At 41.1% G+C, this 20834-nt stretch overlaps 1 protein-coding gene across 5 annotated transcripts in view; it reads right to left on the bottom strand.

Annotated features, from left to right (window-relative positions):
* Positions 1-20834, bottom strand: part of UBE2F (ubiquitin conjugating enzyme E2 F (putative)) — an 83156-nt gene that overhangs the window by 18726 nt on the left and 43596 nt on the right. For 4 of the 5 annotated variants that reach the window (XM_086465122.1, XM_086465123.1, XM_086465127.1 and 1 more), the window contains 2 exons: positions 11279-11311; positions 8844-8906 (listed from right to left, as the gene is read on the bottom strand). In XM_086465122.1, coding sequence (XP_086321248.1) covers positions 8844-8906; positions 11279-11311 — 96 coding nt within the window. The remainder of the gene's footprint in view (positions 1-8843; positions 8907-11278; positions 11312-20834) is intronic. The other variant, XM_086465124.1, reaches the window with a different exon arrangement.

Raw genomic sequence — 20834 nt, 5'->3', positions numbered from 1 at the left:
AAAGATAAAAACCAAAAAAGCAGAGTGTAAGCAGTTTGCAGGTAAGGAGAAAAACAAGAAAGAATATTATTAGAATCCTCCTGCAGATGATTCATTCATTTCCAACACAGGTGTCAGCTAGTGTCTCAAGCGAAGGGCAACAGTTCACATTACTTGGTTGTTTCATTAAGCAGAGGTGTTGATCTGCATTGAAGATGCCAATCTGTAAAGAAGCCAGCACTGGCTGGTAGCCATAGCCAGCTGCTCTTTCTGTTTCTGTGAAGTGTAGAATGGTTCTAGAGAAGTGGCAAGGGAAAAGACCTGATTTGTTCTGAACAGGAAGAATCACTGCAGGAGCTAAGCAAGCTAAGTTGTCAAATGTATACTCAAATGCCTTTGATATAAAAATGGTAACAGGAAGAAGAGCAGGTATGACAGAGAAACAGAAGTAGTTACTGGAAGATCAGTTAAATGAATTACTTTAAACCAGATGACCTGAGGAAGAAACATAGATAATGAGTATTTTTCTTCCAAACTTTCAAGTTTTAATTTTATTTTGTTACTGTTTGTCTTCTTAGAGGATCCAACACACCTGCAACACACTAGCATTTATATCATGCTTTTCATTCACATGAAAATAACACTGCAAACAGACTAATCTTCTGATATATTAAATTAATTAATAGAATAAAACTAACCTAAATTGATCAACGACAAGAGATCAAGAAGAATCCAAATTTGAAGACACTATTTAGTTTCAAATGCATTTCTTCAGCTACAAAGAAAAATGGATTTTCAAGGTAGACTTAGATCTAAATATAATTACACCCTTCTTTATGTATAAGCACAGAAATAAGCCAGGAAGATAAAAGTACAGCTGGCCATGACATTATTTTACAAGAGTCTTTAGAAGGATCAAATCCGAACTGATACACAGGCAAAGAGCTCTGGGACTTTTTAACTGTCTGAAGGCATTATCAGTCTGAGGACAAAATTATTCTGAACTTCAGCAGAGATGAAAGATCCCAAATCTGCCAGCTTCTGTATTTAGCATCCCTCAGGGTAGCTTGGAAAGGAAAGCACAGGGCTCATAGTCAGTGTGGCAGATTGGGTTATAGTGTCTGATAAAACCTGAGGTGAGATACAAGAACAGTAACCCCTTTCTGCTTTGAAAACATGCTTCACAAGTCAGACTTAGTAGTTTCTGATGTGAAAAAAAAAACCCTAAACCCGCAAACAAAAGAACCCCAACAAGGATGAAATCACTCTTGGTAAAAAAGAAGTTTTACAGTTTCAAGTTGTTGCTGATTCTTGGTAGCTCCAGAACTGAAGCAGCTATGCTGGGCAACGACAGTTTTTGATGTAGAGGGGCAATTTTCGGGAAATTCAACTTACTGTATTTCCAAAGGGATGACTAAAGATCTTCTACAAACATATCTGTATTTGTTTCTTACTTATGATCATTACTTACACGTGGACCTCTTGTTGACAAAGTTCTCTTTCAATGACTTGTCTGTTTTCAGAAGATACATTAATGTCCTCTCCAGAATCTGTCCCAGGCACTGGCATTGTCAGGTGCTGCTGGTGCTTGCCTAGTTGCCCAAGGAAGGCTTTGAGAAACTAAGATTATTCTATAAATATCCTAAACTGTTTGCTACTTAAGGACTCAAAAGACCTGCATACAATTATGAAAGTTATAAAAGCCCTTCAGTGAAATATAGTCAGCAACTGTTCCTAATTATCAATGGAATTTCTAATGGAATTAGATTAGTGCTCTCACTTGTAAAGACAAGAAGACAGTCCTCAAGTAATTCAAGGAAAATGTTCATCCCAGAAGACTCATTAGAACAACCTCCAAAGACTGCAAGCAATTAAGAGAATTTTTTTTAAGCCTAGTTTCCTAAGGAACTGAGGCTATGTAGGGCAATTAAAATCCTAAGAGGAAACCTTAAGAGGCAGCTCCAGACTCCGTAACACCATGAACATTATAAATCCATCTCCACAGAAACAATCCCGAAATAAAAACCTTATTTTCTTTATTACCAAGAGAAGCCTTTAACAAAAATAAAAATTAAAAAAAAAGGGCAAAACGCAAGCAGTAATGTATTTTTTTGTGAAGTAAAAGGGAAAAAGAAAAAGAAGGGGGGGGAAGAGACAGAAAAAGAAGGGGGGGGAAGAGACAGAAAAAGAAGGGGGGGGAAGAGACAGAAAAAGAAGGGGGGGGAAGAGACAGAAAAAGAAGGGGGGGGAAGAGACAGAAAAAGAAGGGGGGGAAGAGACAGAAAAAGAAGATTCAATAGCTGTCCCAGCAGCATGCAAGTGACACAAGGAAAAGTGTCCCCCAACACCCCTCTACCCCAATAGTTCTGGCCTCCCATACCACTGGTGCTGGCACTGAGTGATGTATCTGAGGGTGCAGTTCATGAAAACATAGCATTATCCCTGGTGAAAGGAGGCTGGCAATACTGTCCTTGGTGTCTTCTGGAGGATTATTGATAGTGTGCTATTATTACTGTAGTGAGGAAACAGAATGACATGATTTGAGCAGGACTAGAAACTGCAACTGTAAGGATGACCTATTAAAAACTAAAGAATCACACAGAACCACAGAATGCTAGGGGTTGGAAGGGACCTCGAAAGATCTACAAAGACTACAGCCATAAGCACATCATGAATTGTCCAGAGTCATGTTTAACTGCAGTACATTATAGAAAAATTCTAACTTTCCTAAATTTTCCCCTTAATATTCTTACAAATGGACAACTCTCCTCCATCAGTATAAAACCACAATGTCTACAAACAACATCATAACAGCGTATAAAGCTACCTGAACAGATGGACTACAAATATAGTAAGTGACAACCAGAGCTGCTAAAATTCAGCAGCAGTAGTTAAAACCCATGCTTTTTAAAACCAGGGCCAAAACCAACTCCCACACACAAACCTATGCAAAATAATTCATCATGAAAGTACTGAAACAACAGCTACAAACTTTGCTACTGATCTAGCCATTGAAAAGGCAGGGAAACAACTAAAACTCCCTTGCTGTCAGCAGCAGAAGACAGCTAGGGGAAAAAAGGCAAAACCGAGACACCTTTTACATAGGGTTGTTGTGCTGCATGTTCTTTAAAACCAGGCAGACAACTGGGAAATATGACAACGTAGGTACAGATCAGGACAGCCGGCATGTGGAGTGCCTGTTGGAAGCAGCATGGTGACCCCTCTGCATCTGGGAGCAACTGTGTGTTTCCAGCAATAATTACGTTGAGTTTGACAACAGCCCTCATTCCTCTGGCTCGGGGAGGACATGCAAAGAGCAGGCTACAAAAGTGTGGTACTAATGATTATCTTTTGATGCAATCACCAGTTACCTGGAGGCAGCAAAGAGAGGTGACACGCCTACTGTTCAGTGCATTCCTGCACTCTATAATTGGAAATACATGTCACTGCTTTCCAAGGAAGATGCAAATAAAATCAGGGCTCACTTAAAACTCAAAAGTTTGTGTTTAAGATGGATCCTTGGCAAATGCACACTTATTTTGGTAAGATTTCTCAGCTTTGGCATTTCAGAGCTGCTGGTAAAAGTCTCATGAAAGAAGACATGCTAAATTTTCACAAGGGGGAAAAAAAAAAGTCCCTCCCAGAGTGCTATCTATTTTACTCTTTCACAATGACACAGCAGGAAGTTTCCACGTGCTGAATACTGATAGATGAGTTTCACTGAGAAGATGGAAAGATCATGCAGGAAAATAACAGAGTGATGTTACTCAGCTTCTCCTATTAAAACAACTCAAGACCACATGGATGAACAAGTAAATGAGTGTTTGCTAATCTGCAGGATGACAAAAATTACTATAGCCTTTTAAATTGCACCAAACAAAAACAGGTGACTACAATTAAAATAGGACACAGCATTAACATGATACAGCAGGCCTAAGTGAGGAAGAAAACCAAGGAATATTTGGAAATACATTTCTGCTTTAAGCCACATGAACAGTGTAATGAATTTTGCTCTTGTGTACTGCACATATGGCTCTGAAATGTTTTTTGGCAAAGGCAAACACTACTAGGAAATATAAGGGCTTTTAAGTAACCCAGCAAATTGTAATGGCCTGAGGTAGTTTCTCAAAACAACCATGACATATGTACATATGGAAAGTATTTTCTAGATTGCCGCTAACAAATATGAGACACAGCACCCATAGCACCTCTGGCTAAAGGAATACACAAGTCTTGAACTACTAAGCTGATTCAGTTTTGTATTACTGAGTTATATCCCTATTCTTTCAGTATTCCACCTACCTGGCTGTCACAGAAAGCAAATCAATACAGCTCTATTTGTTCACTGTACAAAACAGCAAATCCTACAATTTTTAGCACATCATTTTTAAGTGAGTAGTCATTAAACCCTTGCTCATTGCTTAGGAATCTGTAGAATCAGTTTGATTGACAATGGCTCTGGTGATCCACATAATTACTGACAGACTGACTTCTCCACTAAATCCAAAGCAGTCCCAGCTGGTTAAATAGTTAGCAGTTCTTCAAAGTCAACAAGAAAACTCATACTACCAAGCTGATGAGATTCTATCAGTGCGAGAAGACTGAGTGTTGAGAAACACCTTGTTTAGTTTAGAGACATAAACCATTTTTTTTCTTCTGATTTATTGAGTTCTAAACCAAGAGAGGATGGTTGCTTATCTTCCAGTGATTGTGACCTAACTGCAGTGCAATGTGGGCACCAGGAATGTTCCAATAAGTAACATTACAAAAATGAACAATGCAAACTTTCCCTAAGCTGGAAACAATTATGAGTTAAATGAAGGCAGATGGGATGTGTGTGAAAAAAAAAAAAAAAAGAAAGAGCTAAGGGAAACCACAGGCTTACTTGAATGCTTTATTAAATACTGAAAGCCACAGCCAACAAGCTTGCAAGAAGGTTTCAGTTTAAAAACTGGCTGAGTGGGGAATCTGGCACCAGATCTACAGAAATAGAGTCACTAAAGAGGATGCATGCAACATGCCAGAGGGCAAATCCACCCTCCAGAGGGACCTCCATAGGCTGGAGGAAAGGCCAACAGCAACCTCCAAGGCCAAATGCAGAGCCCTGCCGCTGGGACACACTCAACCCCTACATGGTCACAGTCCCAGATGCCAGGCTGGGGACACCACCACTGGAATGGCCTCAGGGCAAGGAGAGGCTGAGGGAACATGGCTTGTTGGTGGAGAGTAGAAGGCTTTGGGGGGACCTAAAAGCAGCCCCCCACTACAGACAAGGTTACCAAGAGAACAGAGACTCCTCAGAGGCGTGTGACAAGAGAACATGAGATTGAGCTCATGAGCTGAAAGAGGGGAATGTCTGACTGTGTATATGGAAAAAATGACCACATGGATAACTAAGCTTTGGAGCATCCGACATCACTTGATGACAATCCGCACAACTGGCAAAACTGAAGCCATACAAAAATTGATTGCACTGTTGAGAAAATCACTGGACCAGTACCATTTAACGCAAATACAGGGGTCCTATCTCTGTGAAATTAACTAAAAGTCACACAACGTGGCAAACGGCATCCTCTGTCACTGAAAAGGTCTTTTGATGAAAATAACCAACTACAACACAAGTCTCTAGATCACTTCTGTAGCTGATAAGACAGTAGTTTTGGAGCACACAAGTAGCGGGCTAGCAAGTCTGAATATTGAGAATCTCTTTGTCTAGCATTTGTGAAAATGGACATTGACGACTCTGCCCAAATTTATTGTACAGCATTCCAAAAAGTTACCATCATCTTGCAAAGTGTATGGAGAAGAACTGTAGAGTAACTAAAGCCGCATAAACAACCATATGTACTTTAAAAAAAAAATCATGTAAAACTGATTTGATGATCACTGGCTGAAGAAAGCTGAAAAGGAAGAAGTTCAGCAACTGACAGCTCCTTCCTCCAGCTGAAGGAGGACCTGAGAGCCAGAAGCTGAAGCTGCACTCAGATCTCAGATAAGACACAGTTTTTTAAAGCAATTAATTGAGCAACTTGAGTTCTGAATTCTGTATAATTTTTCCGCCTCAGAACAAGACTGCTGTCCCAAACGCTACAACTGTGCTCAGGTATAAGCCATAAATTTAATGCAAAAATGAAGAGGTCCCTTTTTCAGGAAGAAATCATAATTGTCCCTTCTAGTCTGATCTGTAACACAAATATTCACAGCACAACTATTTTCCAAGAAGCAGTAATAAGGATTTGATATCTATGATGTGACTTATTCCAGCATTTGCAAGGTGGCAGTCATTTTTGATGACTTAATACTGGCAGAACTGAACAAACTCCAGTCTTGCATTTTCTATAATGAGAGGCAGGCTTCAGATCACCTGTTAACCTCCTGGGCAGCCACACTTAGCCTGGAATGTCAGCAAAGGGATCCCAGGATTTTAAATCTGAAATGACATCACTGAAATACTGAGTCACCTCCTCCATGAGAACCACAGCAGACAGCTCGAGGTACATTTGTTTTGGCTGTTACAAGCCACATACTCCCATACTGTCAAATGACCAAAGGCATTCTCTTACAGTATCTGACACAGATGTTTGTGTACAAAACTATTTGTATGTATATTCGCACTTCTGTTTGTATAGAGATTGTGCATGTGGGCATATATATTACATATACGCTACTTGTATAATTGTATTACACACATAAAAATGTCTCCAAGAAAATTCATTAGCATTCCCACATCAACCAGATTGTGCACTGCAAGTATTTTCTTAAAAGCCAAGAGAGGACCACAGCAGTCTGACTTCACAGAGTGCTTACACGCTACATGAGACCTATGCCAGAGAGAGACAAAAACTAACTCGTGCTGCAACTGCATCCTTTGAGACTAATTGTAAAAGCAGTCATTCCTCTCCCTTGCATAATTTATTCTCTCCAGGCAGGTATCAATGGTTTTGTCTTGACATTGCTGTAAGACACACTATGGAAAACCCAGCACTACCTGGTGCTGCCACTATCAATTAAATACCTAAACTAAATTCAGATAAGGTCCAAAAAAAAAAAGTTAACATGTCAGAATAGGAATTTTATAGATGCCTGTGAGGAGGCTACTTAGAGTTTACTAAGTAAAAAACATTTGTTCCAGAAATACTTTTAATTCAGAAGACTGTCAAAAAAACCCACTCAATTTCCCTTTCTCTTCTTCCACAGCTGCTGTAATCTGAAAAAACCACCCCACTTCCATGCTATTAGTGTAGCAGTATGATTTTGACTGCTCACCTCTCCATTTTCAAGGGAGGTGTGTTTTTAAAAGCAGGTAACATTCTTCCTTTCTGTAGATTCCCAAGATTTCCAGTTTCTGAATGAGGCTGAGAGATGCAGAATAGCAATTTCTTAGCATTTCACCACTCTTTGGGAAAAGGACATTACTATCTAGCTGGTCTGAGGTCTAACAATTTACTTGAAGCACTGGTAAGGCTGACCTATCACAGCCTCAGCACATCTGACACAAGAGCGTACTAGTACTATGGGATCATCTCTCCTTACAAAAACCTGCCCAGACACCAGAGAAACCGCTTTCCCTCTGGCAGTTAGAAGAAACCAAGTGCCAAATTTGACACTCAGCAATTGGTGTGTAGCCTCACCATTCCCAAAGAGCTACAAATTTCCCTGGCAAGATATTAGAGAATAATTCAGTCTAACAATACAAACAAAGAAAGTGATTCAGCCTGCTACCTTCACTATGCAGGTTTTGTTTCTCAGGCTGTATGCCCTCTGTGACTGCCTTCAGCGTTTTATGGCTTGGAAGGCTTCCTGGCACTCTTCCAAAATGATACAACAAAACCATAAAAAACCCCTTTTCTAGAGTAGGTGTCTACTAAATTTTTCTCACCTTAGGCTTACAGTCTTATTCCAGCCCTGTGAACGCTGACATATGCCAGAACAGCTACAGTATTTCATTGAACAAGAAAATAGCTAGAAAGATGACCTTGCAATCCTGATGCTTCCTTTTGAAAAAAACGAGATAAAATAGGTGCACTGCCTGACTTTGCGTTTTCAATGAACTCTTCAAATCAACATTTACCTGGAAACTTTAAGCTTAATTTTAACAAAAATATCTTAAGAGTTTAATCAAAACAAGAGATCTTGAACATGCCAAGTTTAACTTTCATATGCTTGAGGTACTGATCTACATAATGTAATGTGACACAACTTCACGGATCCATACAATGGAGAAGTTAGTGTGTTCACCTCTACCTCCATGCTCAATCTCAGTTGAGAGGTAGACCTTACAGATGGTTTTTCAGGCCACTAATCGATACCATGTTTCGCTTTGCCCAGTCCATAATACACACAGAACAAACAGGATCAGTAAAAAGAAAATAAAGTTTCCACTCCTGTCTTTCAAACATGCACAGATTTCTCCTGGCTCAATATAAGCATGCGACATGTAAGAGTTGGAAGAAAAAAAGCCGCATTTTGAAAGAGACAGAGAAGGATGGGATCTTTTCACAGGCCTTTTAGGGTGAAGGTTACTCACATAGCTGTGCCAAACGAATTCGCTATCATTTGCTGTGCAGAACATGTACAGCTTCAGTGAAAATCTCAGAAATGAGACAGAAAAGATCATCTATTTTGGGAATATGACTACATTATGGTCAACAACTCTAGCGTATGGTGAGTAATACTACCATGTTGAGTTTACTTTCCCAGATAAAGCACAATTTGTTTGAATAACTGGTTGCTGATACAATGAGTCACTCAACTGCCTGAAGTACCAGCTCAAATGCTTTAAAAGGACTGACTGGGAATCGCCAAGCACAGTACGTGTATTTTTTGTTTAGGAACAACATGCTTTAAATTAACTGCTGACTCACCTTGTCACGCAAATGATGCTCTGCAGCCTCAATATTCAAAGGATCATCAAAATTCAAAAGGTCCTGGAAAAGAAACAGAGCATTATAGGGTTCCCACTCACTGCATCACACAAGGAATCCAAAGCCTTGATGAACAAGACAATGAAACCAAGCAAACAAGAGCAGCATGTGTAGCGCCCCTTTCTCGCTACCTTAGTAAGTATCCCTGCCAAAGGTACATGCAAACAAGTTTGATGACTGCAAACCAAATCACAAGTCAAGAAAAGGACAACAGCAGCAAGACAGTTGACCCTAATCTGGTGGCGTGCCACGCACAGCCCCATCACACTTCTCTCTGGCAGTGATGCATTTCTATTTGAAAAACGAAACCGGTTTAACTCTAATTTTGAAGGAACAACCAAAGTTTCAGAAGGCACAATTCCTGTTGATTTTTGTTCAAGGGTAAAGTAAACCCTTAAAAAACCCACGGAAAACAGCCTGGTGATAAAGCAGGAAGAGCTGCTTTAATACCATCTCCATAGCAAAGCAATTTAATTCCCTCTGAAGAAACTATGTAACCTAGAGTCTGACAAGACAGGAAAGTTTTAGTGCTACAGGAAAAACAGGGCCCAGAGGAAAGGAAGTGCAAAGACCCCAAGAGCTAAGGGCATGTGAGGCCAGAGAGCAGAAATAATCAAAACAAACCTCAGGTCTGTCAGTTTAATCTCAGTAAATATTAACTTTGGAAGGAGAAGGGGTCTAGAGTTAAAAACAAAGGAAACCAAGATGCTGCTTAAAGAGGAATTATCATTAAAAAAATTAACATTGAATCACAAAAGCCCCTATTTTGCCTGCAGCTCACATCACTTTCCCCAGTTTAAGGTCAGCCTGCGATAGCAGTGAAATATCATCGTTTCACAAGTGTGAAAGGCTCATGCCACTCTCCAACTCACTTTCAAGCAGCAAATCTCCCGTTTCAGTCAAACCAGGACATCAATCCACCTCATTTTCACTCACTTTCTTCAAGGAATCCCCAAAAGAATCTGCAAGACCAGTACTATCCAATGCCAGCTTTTCAAAGCCTAATTATTTATAAGCAGATGGGTGAGAGGGAAATCCAAAAGGCGATCTCGAAAGCACAGCTCTTACTGTCCATGACAAATCCCTGTGGATGCCTGACCATCGCTCTTCGCAGCTCTTTGCCCAATAGATTATTTTTATGTGCAGTTCTATCTCCGAAGGCACTTCTTTGTACCTCCAGCGGATTTCACTTTCTTCCAGTTACTTAGCATGCAGTGGGAGACTAACTGAAATGCAACTACTCTTTGTTAAAAAGATAAATGCTCTCCAATCTTCTAAATCAATTTACCAAAGAAGTCGCCAAAACAAATCAAGCCTTTGGATGCCAGGAAAGCTTAGGAGATTTTAACCAGTCACTGGCTAGGTCTGTGCTAAAGTATTTAGAAACACACCATGATCCTGGTAATGATGCTGCTGGGAGTGCAGTCACTGCTCTGCCCCTCCTCCTGCAGGCAGTGGTGGAATTAATTTTCTCTCCAAAGAGGGGCTGTGGCTAGTGAAGCCCACAGCAATGCTACTCATCCAAAACTTTTCACAGCCTCCTCTGTACACCCTGGAGTGGCTGGGGTAGCTTTCTCCAGAGTCGATGACAAAAGTGGTGGCCAAGTTAGTGCCTTTCTTGGCTTGCTCCTGACCTGCCTGTTCAGCAGCAACAGCTGAGGAAAGGGACCATAATCCTGGACTCCCTAGAAATGGCAGCTTTGGTACAGTAAAGATTTAACTTCTCTCTGTTTTGAGCGCAAAAGCAGCTCTTGCATCCTGCCTGCCTCTTGCAGCTTCCTGTCCTCTCCCACATTGTCAAGTTGCTCCTGTAATTACTAGGCACAGATTTCTTGCTCCTGTCAGTCTAAGGAAAAGGGGGAAAATGGGATCCCTGAACAAAATCATATAATTTCTGTGACAAGTCAGGGTTTATGCAAAATCTGCAGGTGGGGACCGAGGCCCTTGAACAGGAATATAAGTGTTCAAAACACAAATGAGACTGCAGTCATTAATTCCTAAACATCATTTAAAAAAAAAAACCCACACCAACAGAATTACTTCTCCAAGCAGCATGAATTTCTATTTCCTGCAAACCAGCAGAAGGAATTTCATACTGTGTAGAAGATCCCAAGTAACTTGTTAACAAAATACCCTATAATAGATTTGTAACCAAACGTAGATGTACAAAAAAGCTGGCATTTCAGACCATTTGTATGAAGCTTACAGTTACACAAACAAAAGCACAAACTGATTTTACTCGTACAACACCCACTGAAGTCAAAGGAAATAATGACCTTAAGTTTAAGAGGCAACATGGGGTTCACATTAGGTGATGCTAAAACCAAATCAGCAGGAAAACAGAAAGTGGATATGCAAAATATTAATTTACTTACAGTAAATAAAGAGTTTAACCCCCAGACAACATCCTGCAAAGGAAAGGCACAGTCAGTTAGGCATGCATTTCACGTGTTTTGAACACATTCACATACTTTGTTTTCCTATTAATCCATGAAATTACTGGAAATATAATCTAGATTAAGGGTGATGTTTTACTGTTTTAAACTGAAATACTGGAAAAGCTTTCCCATTTTATGGATGCTCGATATTTAGAAGTCACCAAAAAACAAATACTGAATATTCAAACACAAGTTCAGATCTTTCAGGAATAGGAGTCTTATTCCTGTTGTTTCTCTGCTCAAGGAGAGGAATAATACCTTAGTATATACCACCAACTGACTGCACTTATTTCAAAGGGTGGGCATAAAACTTAATTCAGCACTCCATTCTTAAAATTAAAAAATTAAAATGGTGTTAGACAAATATTTGAAGCTGTGTGAAAATACCAGAGAAATGAGATTTAGGTGTAATAGGACTATGGAGAAATACCATTCTTATATGAGCATATGCCTCAAATCATTTTAATGCCTTCAAGTATCTGCTTAAACACAGCTGAATAGAGAGGGTTTGCAGTTCCTGCAAACAGGGAGCTTCAAGGGAATGTGCCAAACACAGCTTATTTTGGGGTTGGCATCTCCAAAAGAGTTCTACTAGCACTTACAACCTTCAGAGAATAAGAAAATCCACAAGATACGACTATTACAGAAAAAAATCACCTACCATCAACTCCAAGGCCAAGTTTTTCTACCTAGAGGAAAGACTATTTTCTTTAGTAGCAGCATAACTAAGCTACACTACTGCAAAATCCCACTGAAGTCTGAACATCGGAGCTCACACCTACCAGACAATTAAGATCAGCATTCCACCTCCTGCCTTACAGCCTTCTAGCACTTGACTACCTACCCACAAAAATCACACTGCCCGATTTCCAGTAGCGGGACAAACACTGCACATTAATTGTTCCATGGCTAAAATGCACCTTTCACAATAAAGATAAAGCCTCAAAGTAAAAACTTCCTATCCACGGCGAAGAACTTCAATAAATGACTGTATTTCAGTTCGTTTCCTGTTACAGGAAAGAGTTCCGTTCGTTTTCTGTTCCTGCTGAGAGTGGTGGACCACAGAAATCCATATCCCTTAAGAATACTATCCAATTATGCCCTAATGAAAAAGACATGACATCAGCATTATCCGGACAACCGGCTCTCACGATCCAATTCTCCTTTGATCTTGCACAACCAACCTACTCAGTTTATCTGCTTCTAATAACGTGAATATGCCTAGCAAAGCTGGTATGGTCAGGCAGCATTTTCAGTTTTAGCATCTCCTCCTAACGGAGCTTCTGAAATCATCAGGTGTGGCAAAGACAGCAACTCTTTCAAATGTACTCATCACCTTCAATGGCAGAACAGACACATAAAATGCAAAAAAGGACATACCCGAGACACCTAAGGATTACGGTTATCTGTACATTTTAAGACTATTGTGCTGAGCAGTCATCTCCACTCCCAAACGACCTTGGCCAGTATGAAAAAATGGACTATTTCAAGTAACAGATGAAAGTCATCGTTTTACCCCTTATTTAAGTTCTGTGCTTGTTCAACTACAACTACTGTCACAGAAACTGGGCATAGCAGAGGTTTGGAAAACATGGGATTAAGGAAATCTGTATTAAGCAATCCTGGGGATAAACTGTTTGTACTACAGTGAAGTGGTGCTAGACAAAAAATAAGCCAAAGTCACAAATTAAAGGAGGATTTCAGTGGTGCAGAGAGCCTGAAAAGTAGAAACAGGCATGAAGGCCTCAGCTTCCACTTCACTCGCTTGCATTCAGGCCGGAGAGGGTGCACTGCACAGCACAGCACAGGCTGCCATGGCATCACCGCTCTCGGGGTCTGCTCCGCTCCTGCGCCCCTACACGCACCACCCCGCGCACGGACGGAGCCTGAGGACTGACTGATGCAGAGTGTGTAACTGGCCTTCAGCCAGCCACTCTGCCCCAGCAGATGCTCTGACCCCTGAAGGTCAGGTGCCCCTTCCACTGCTGCTCTTAAAGGCTGTATTGTCCTTCAGGAGGCAGAGCGAACATCTTGGGGGTGTTAAAAATTTCTGGCATCCGATTTTAACGCGCTGTGTGTTTCCCACAACCTTTGATAATGGCACCTTACTAAAGCACAGCAATTTACTGTCTTCCACTTGAAGAAGCAGGAATAAATTAACTTTTTAAGGGTCGTCTTTCCATCTACACCATGTGACAGCAGACTGTAGTTGGAGACTGCGATGCAGAATTACAATATTGAGCGTTCAAAAACGGGTATAAGGAGCTCATACTAGCACACTGTCCATTTCTAAATTCTGCCTGAACAGCAAAACAGCATTCCCAGGGTTGCAAACTGTTCACAACTGTTCAACCACTTACCAGCATGGCTAAAAATAAACAAACAAAAGAGCAACTCAGTCACACTGATTCTGAAATCCTGAAGAGCTCACCTTCTCTTTACATTTAACAGTGCTGAAGCCCCCAGTCTCCCAGAGCTTCCCCACCAGGAAACTTGCAGATTGTCCCTCCAGAATAAACAGCTTCTGCTCCAATACAAGCAGCAATATGCCATCACTTACGCAAGTAAACATTGCAACTCAAAACAGAAACGTAAATTACATCAAATTATCTTCCCATTCTGTAAACACACACTTTTGAAGTTTACCTAAATTGCTCCCAAATTCTCATTTGCTGAACCCTGGTTTTAAGAACTTGGGACATTTGACTCATTCAGGCTGGCTTTGCACAGAGTTCTACGAAAAAAACAAAACAAAACCCAAAGAAAAACCCAGCAAAAACCCCTGAAAGACTGTGAGTTTTCAGTGCTGTACATTTTCACAGCCATTCTAGACACCAAAATGCATAAAAGGATTATTATTATTACTGAATAACTTAAGTGTGAAATTCTTAATATTGTTTCTGATGTTTCCACATATTCAAGTTTTACGATTTGCTGGATTCATTTTATACCTTTGCACAGCTCCATAAAAAATAATTCTAAACTACTACCAGAGGGCAACACTTTTTGTAATGAGCTTGAGGCTAGCCTGGATTTAAATCTAGGATATTGAGAAAGGGAAGTGGGATGGAACAGATGAGCATGAGTGAAGCAAGTATTTTATATTTAAAAAACTTGACACCGTTGCATTGCGAAAATAATCACTTTACGTTATTGACTTCAGGAGAGCTACTTGCTGCATTCAGATAAGCACTCGCCTGAACGCTTGCTTCACATTTTCCCTGACTAACTAAAAGGATCTGCAAGCCACCAAAGATCCCATCAGGTTTAACAGTTCAAAACCTTCCGTTTTCTTTTAATATAATAAAGCATCATCCTTGGCTTCAAACATTTACTGAACTTCTGGCTCAAATACTCTGAAAACAGAAAGTTAACCCAATATACGAGAACTTTTAAAGGTTATCTTTGCATGTAGAAGCAGGGCAGATGTTACCTTAAAATGTTACAACGCACATCTTTATGCTGTTCCACTTCAGTAAGAGAATCTACTTGCAAAGGAGAATCAGACACAGGGATCTGCCTGTTCACATGGTGAATACCTGACAAGGCTGTTTCCTTTAAAATGCTTCTTTTTGTCTACTTTCTTCTACATGCTTAACATCAAAGTTACAGAGTACAAGTACACCCACTACTGAGGGGTAACAGCAGAGCAAAACCAAGGACCTCTTGCACTTTTTGCAACGAAGCGGCATGATTTGCTCAGGATGGACCCTGCAGAAAAGGCTGCAGAATTCCCCAAACCCTGTCCCCCTGGTCTCCAGGAGGCTTTGCACCAGCACAGATGCCACCCACAAGGTTAGACGCCTTTGCGAGCCAACGGCAGGTCTCAGATATGCAAGTCCTTTCACTTTACATCTACTATGTTTGTTCAGAGGATTCAAGTATAGTAATTGAACTAAAGAGCCAGATTCCCAAGCAGAGCAGTACCTCATTAAATTCACAGTGGGTTAAGTGGAAGAGGGTATAATGAAGGAAACACACCCTGCTCCATGGAACTGTCACCTTTTTGAGCTCAAGCATGGCAAAGTCACAGAAACAAGTCAGAAGATCAACAGACTGTTATAAATAACCCTTTATAATTGCCCCTTTTAATTCTTGAGTATTTTTGTCTTGCATTTGAGTGAAAAGTTACATTAAACCCCTGCTCACAGATTTATTTACGGCATGCCAAATAAGGAAAAAAAAGTCTGCCACTACGGCAATGCTGAAAGTTCAAGACCAATGAAAATCCTAAATACTGCTTTCAAAATAGCCTCTCCCAAGGCTAGAGAGCCTCAAAGCATTGCATTTGTAGGAGGTCCTAATGCAGTTAGTCACCAAATCCTCCCAAGTGGGAGTTCTCACAATCACTTCACAAAAGTGATGCCATTGAAGTCATGTCACAGACAAGCGTTTAGCTATGCTTGCCTATGTAACCACAGAGCGCTTCTTTTCAAGAGAGTAAACATGCAAATTGTAAATTAACATTTTTTTCTTTAACAGGAAAAATATATTTAATACATTAATTTAAGCAGAGAACAAGACAGACAATGCAGCTAATGAACTTCCAATCAAAGAAACTTCTTTAGAGATCCAAGGAGCATTTCTGATGTAATAGACTGATTAAATTAAAGCTTGATGCTAAACCATTTTTTATATACAAACAACTTAACCCATTCAGATCAATGAAAGGAGCAGCAGTCATCTATACAAGCAGATGTCTGAAGCAATTTTTTTTTTTTTCCCCAAATTAAAGCGGCAACTCCAATAAAACAAGTGCCAAGCTTTGTACATCACAGTTTGGAAATAGGCTTGAATTCACACCCGAAAACTCAGGATGCTTAAAGTCAGGCGACCGCATGGCTGTGTGCTGCAGCAGCTCTCTGCTGTCCTGTCTGCCTACACACCAGCTCAATACTGTTTTCCACTTCCATTCACCTTCTTCTGTCATCTCTTACAAACAAGCCCAGCTTCTTTCTCTCTTCATTGCAGCCTAGAACACCAAGCACACTTCACCTGGCCCCACCTTCCCCTGGCTCTGTTGGGCTTCCCTTTCTGCCTCCCCAACACACCTCCACAAACATCTCTGATCTCCCTCCGTAGACAAACCTCCTGTCTGCAACAACAGTGTAACTGGCTGCACAAAACTTATCATTGGTTCAAGGGGTTAAAAAATGGTATGTTCTCACGCCAGAGATGGTAGGCACATTCTAGCTTCCCTCTTAAACAATCTTCTCCCAAATAAAATGTTCTCTTCTAGATTTCCTCTCCCTCTCCTGTTCCTCTCTAATCTTGCATACAATGCTGCCACAGTATCTTACAAAATTCCTGTAGCAGGTAAAACACTGTTTCCATCTGAAATAAGGCGATGAAGAGAATGTCAGCTTTCTTTAACCAGCCACAAAGGCCATCTCAATTCTCATGTGCCAGCAAACCCAGCTCATGCTTCCCACCCAAACACAACAACAACAGCTTACTTAGAGGGCTTTGGGCAATTTAAATGGCATGAACTGCTCCAGTTAGCAAACACAAAAAAAGAAGGAAGGCTGGAAAACGATTTCTTCTGTGCTCAAATATACAAGAGAGAAGAAAACAGGAACAATTACAGTTTGTTCCTCTCCCAGACCAAGACAGTTGTGAATGGCCAAGTATGCAGGAGCACTTGTCTAAAATCCCTTACGTTTGTTACTGACTCCTTGACATTTGTCCCCAAGGTTACTTCAAAGCAAGCAGATAATCTTCTATAAATTGTTCCCTGGGGAATTCTGTGATAGCTTCTTAATGAACTACACTACAGTGATTACGAGCACTAAAGCTATCGCCCTCTGGAGACCAGTCTACTCGACTGATGAAAGTTGACACAAATTGGATATTCAGAAATCAACAGTTTGGGGAAAACAAGCATGGTTTAATTAGACTTACTAATGTACACTGCACTGTTTTACTGAATCACTCTTTAGAAATGTACTAGTGGTAATAACAGCTACTGTATTTAAAACAAAGATTTAGTTTTGCCAGAAGTCCTCAAACAGAGAAAAAGAAATTTTTTTGCAAATCTTTCATGAAGCAAAGGTTCATACAAGACATCGATTTGTGTAAGTATTTTCACCGGTCGGGGCATGTACAGAAAGAATAAAATAAAATCACTCCTCACAAAAATGATGAAACTGATTTATAAAATCAAAATACAACACAATGTACCCCTGCAGGAAAACTTCCTGAAGCTTATTTTAAGAAAAATAGAACAACATCAGATCTACATAGAAGATTGTATTCAGCAGCTTATAACTTCTCTTTACCAGATACTGGGTCTGAAGTTTTTTTGTCTGCTTCTTATTAAATTTTTAGAGGTGGAGAAGAAAGCAAAGAAATGAAAGCAGTAACAACTGACATTTTAAGCCCTTTAGAGAGCAAAGGTATTGAAGAAATAAAAATCTTTTGCACTACGCTTTTCTTTAAATGACTTCCTTTACAGAGGGAGATTTGAACCGTTGAAAGGTACCTTGTGGTAAAGCTGTGCCTTTTGCAACAGCTGTAAACATCCATCTAGATTGTGACCAACAAGGCAATCAGAAAACCCTTTGATTGTAACAACTGAACCTGCCTTGCTTGGTTTTCACTGAACAGGCTCTCCTCAGTCCCCAGTGCTCAGCAGAGCTGTAAGAGACAGTCCAGCTCTCATGAGAAGTGCCCCGGCCAGGTGCTTGCACAGCAAGCAGGGCACAATGAGAGGGTTCATGTTTGGTTCAGAGCAGCAATGACACCTCGAAGCAGGATCTCCACCATCCGTGGGGTCAGAGCAGTTGTGGCGTGCAGATGTCCTGCTGCAGATGTGTATCACATGGGCTCCAGCACAAGGCAGGGATATAGAGATCAGGACCAGAGAGGGACGCCACCCTCCAAACCATACTAAAAAGAAGGCTCTGAACCAGTGGAAATTCCTAATACACCCTGAAGTACTTCTCACATTATGGAAACAGACAGATGGTGCATGTCCTGTCATGTTTGCTGACAACCAACAGCTCTCAAAATGGTTGTGACTCTTTTGCCCTTCCTTATTACCCATTTACTGGTTCAAAACATCTCTCTTCTGTACCTGCCTCTACCTTCTACTGCCACTCCCTACCCTCTTGCTGAATTTCTGTTTCTTCTGTATTTATTCCCTTGTGTTTCACTGCTTCCCTTGAGCTGTCTTCTGCAATGCTGATAACCCCTTCAGTATCCCAGAAAATACAAGGTGTGCAGCTTAGGCCCTGAGGAAGGAACACAGTAAACACATGTTGCAAGAGGGTCCAAAGCTTCTCGAGCACCAGCACCCAGCGGCACTATCAGTCAGTGTCTAATCTTGTAACTGCCAAGAAGGATCAGGAGAACCAGAAGACACCATCACAGCAGATGAGAGGAAGTCCCTGCTCTCAAGCCTCAGGACAACTGCAGGTTGGGGAGGGTCTGACAACTCATTACAAAGGATCTGAAACAGATCTTTAGTTGGGAGCACATGATAAAGCTTCTTGCTCATTAGTTATCCATGTCCTGCGATCATTACATAGGTGAATTTGGAAAAGAGGATACCTTAAGCATATTCCTCCTATCCTGCAGAAAATCCTTTCAAGGACACATCCTTGGGCACCTCGTCAGCCTGCTCCTCATCCCAGCCAGCATCAGCAACCCCCCTGGACTTCTCCCACTTCTGACTTGAAAAGCCTATCACTTTTTTGTATGCATCTTTAAGGTGGCTGGGGAGTAAGTCTTTCAGTAGAAATAGTTCAGAAAGATCATATACACACACATATATATGTGTGTATGTATAGATATGAGAGAAAGAGAGAGAGAAGAGAATGGTCTTACTCTCTCCAGCAGCAGCACTGCAGGTTCTGCTCCTGCTGCGCCAACAAGAACAGAATAGAGCTTTGAAGGAGTCCACCTTATCTGCGACATAAAGCACTTTGCACAAGATCAATGCCCATACAGGCAGGGACAAGCGATGGCTAACAGGCTTGCTTTTCTCTCCTTCACTGCTTCCTCTGATCAAGGCCCACAGCGCTCACCTCACCGCCCTTCAGCAAATAAAGAGTATGTCTTCAGGGAATAAAGGGTAAGACTAAACACTTGCACAGACCTGTTGCTGTTAAGCTACAGGTACAGTTCCCTGTTGCTGTGGTGGCCTTTCCCTAAAGCTATCCACTTGCAAGCATATGTTTTACTTTCTTACTCATTTTGTTGAGTAGAGGAAAAAGTAAAGGTGGTGGCAAGCAGGAGACAGTGTGCTATGTGGTCCTAGGATCAACACAAGAGCTGGACTCCAAGTGCTCTCTGCATGCAAGGGAGGAAGGCAGCTCTGCAAATGAAGAGGACAAGATGGGTGTGACCCCAGAGGGAGTACTTAGAAGTACACAGGCACAGTCCTCCTCTGAACAGTGTTTCAGCCAGAAGGTCACCCACTGAAACCATAGCCAGACAAGCACAGCACAGCTGAGGCGGTGAGGACTCACAGAAAGTTACTCTGCATGTCTTGCTCCTCAGACAAAAGAAAATGTACATGCCTGGGTGTCAGCTCATTCAGGGTGTCCTTTCAGAACAGCTGCTGCAGGCACAGAATGAAGTTCAGCCCTGTCCTTCCCTCACGCTGTTCCAAACAGTGCTCTGGGTAAGGGGCAGGCTTGGGTGACAGGCACCAATATGCCTCTTGGAAATGGCCCAAGGATGAAGAATGTAGTGTAAAAAGTCTTAAGCGGGCAATAGTGGAGAAGGCATGGACACATTGCCTGAAACAAAAGCCACCTGACTCAATTCCTGCATGATACCAGAGAAGACAGGTGAAGGCACACCAATGGAAAACACAGATATTCTTCTGCTTAATGCAGTACTTGAAATGTGTATGCAGTGAACCATTGTAACCACACACAGGGCAATTTGTTTCTCCCCAGTGCTCACAGTCTCTATGCTGGTCTACACTAGGAAGCGGCAGACACCTTGACAGAGCCCATCTCCCCCTGGAGATTTCACATACAATTTCTCAAGTGCTCAGTTTTGTAAGCTTGGTGTTCATGACCAAAAAGAATCCAGGAGATGGATGTAAAATTCACGTAAGATCAAGAACTGTCTTGCTAAGCTATGCTTGGCTTCCCAGTAATTTCTCCTCCTGTGCTGTAAGAGCTGGCATTTGTGCTCTTTGTCACTGCCATGAAGCCTTTAGCTTTCTTCTTTTGATGACTTTCTCCTCCTTACTTTACCAGTACGGGGGACAAACATACTCCATTCAGGAAGGCAGCTTTTAAAGCACATGCTTTGACATTTTCACATACAGTACAATGACCCATTCCAAAATAGGATTTGAATAAATCAATAGCAGAACAATGTTACCATCATGCTGGCTGAGAAAATAGTATCAGCAGCAAGAATTAATGAGAACAACACAGAACATACAGGTTTCCTTTTTTCCCTTCATCCTGAAGACAGTGACAGTTATTGTCTGTTTAAAATACTCCTCTACACTAATTAAACAATTAAGCAG

Source organism: Leptosomus discolor, chromosome 5 (assembly GCF_034619465.1).
Source record: "Leptosomus discolor isolate bLepDis1 chromosome 5, bLepDis1.hap2, whole genome shotgun sequence".
Classification (NCBI taxonomy): domain Eukaryota; kingdom Metazoa; phylum Chordata; class Aves; order Leptosomiformes; family Leptosomidae; genus Leptosomus; species Leptosomus discolor.
This window is presented reverse-complemented; position numbering and strand designations above follow the sequence as displayed.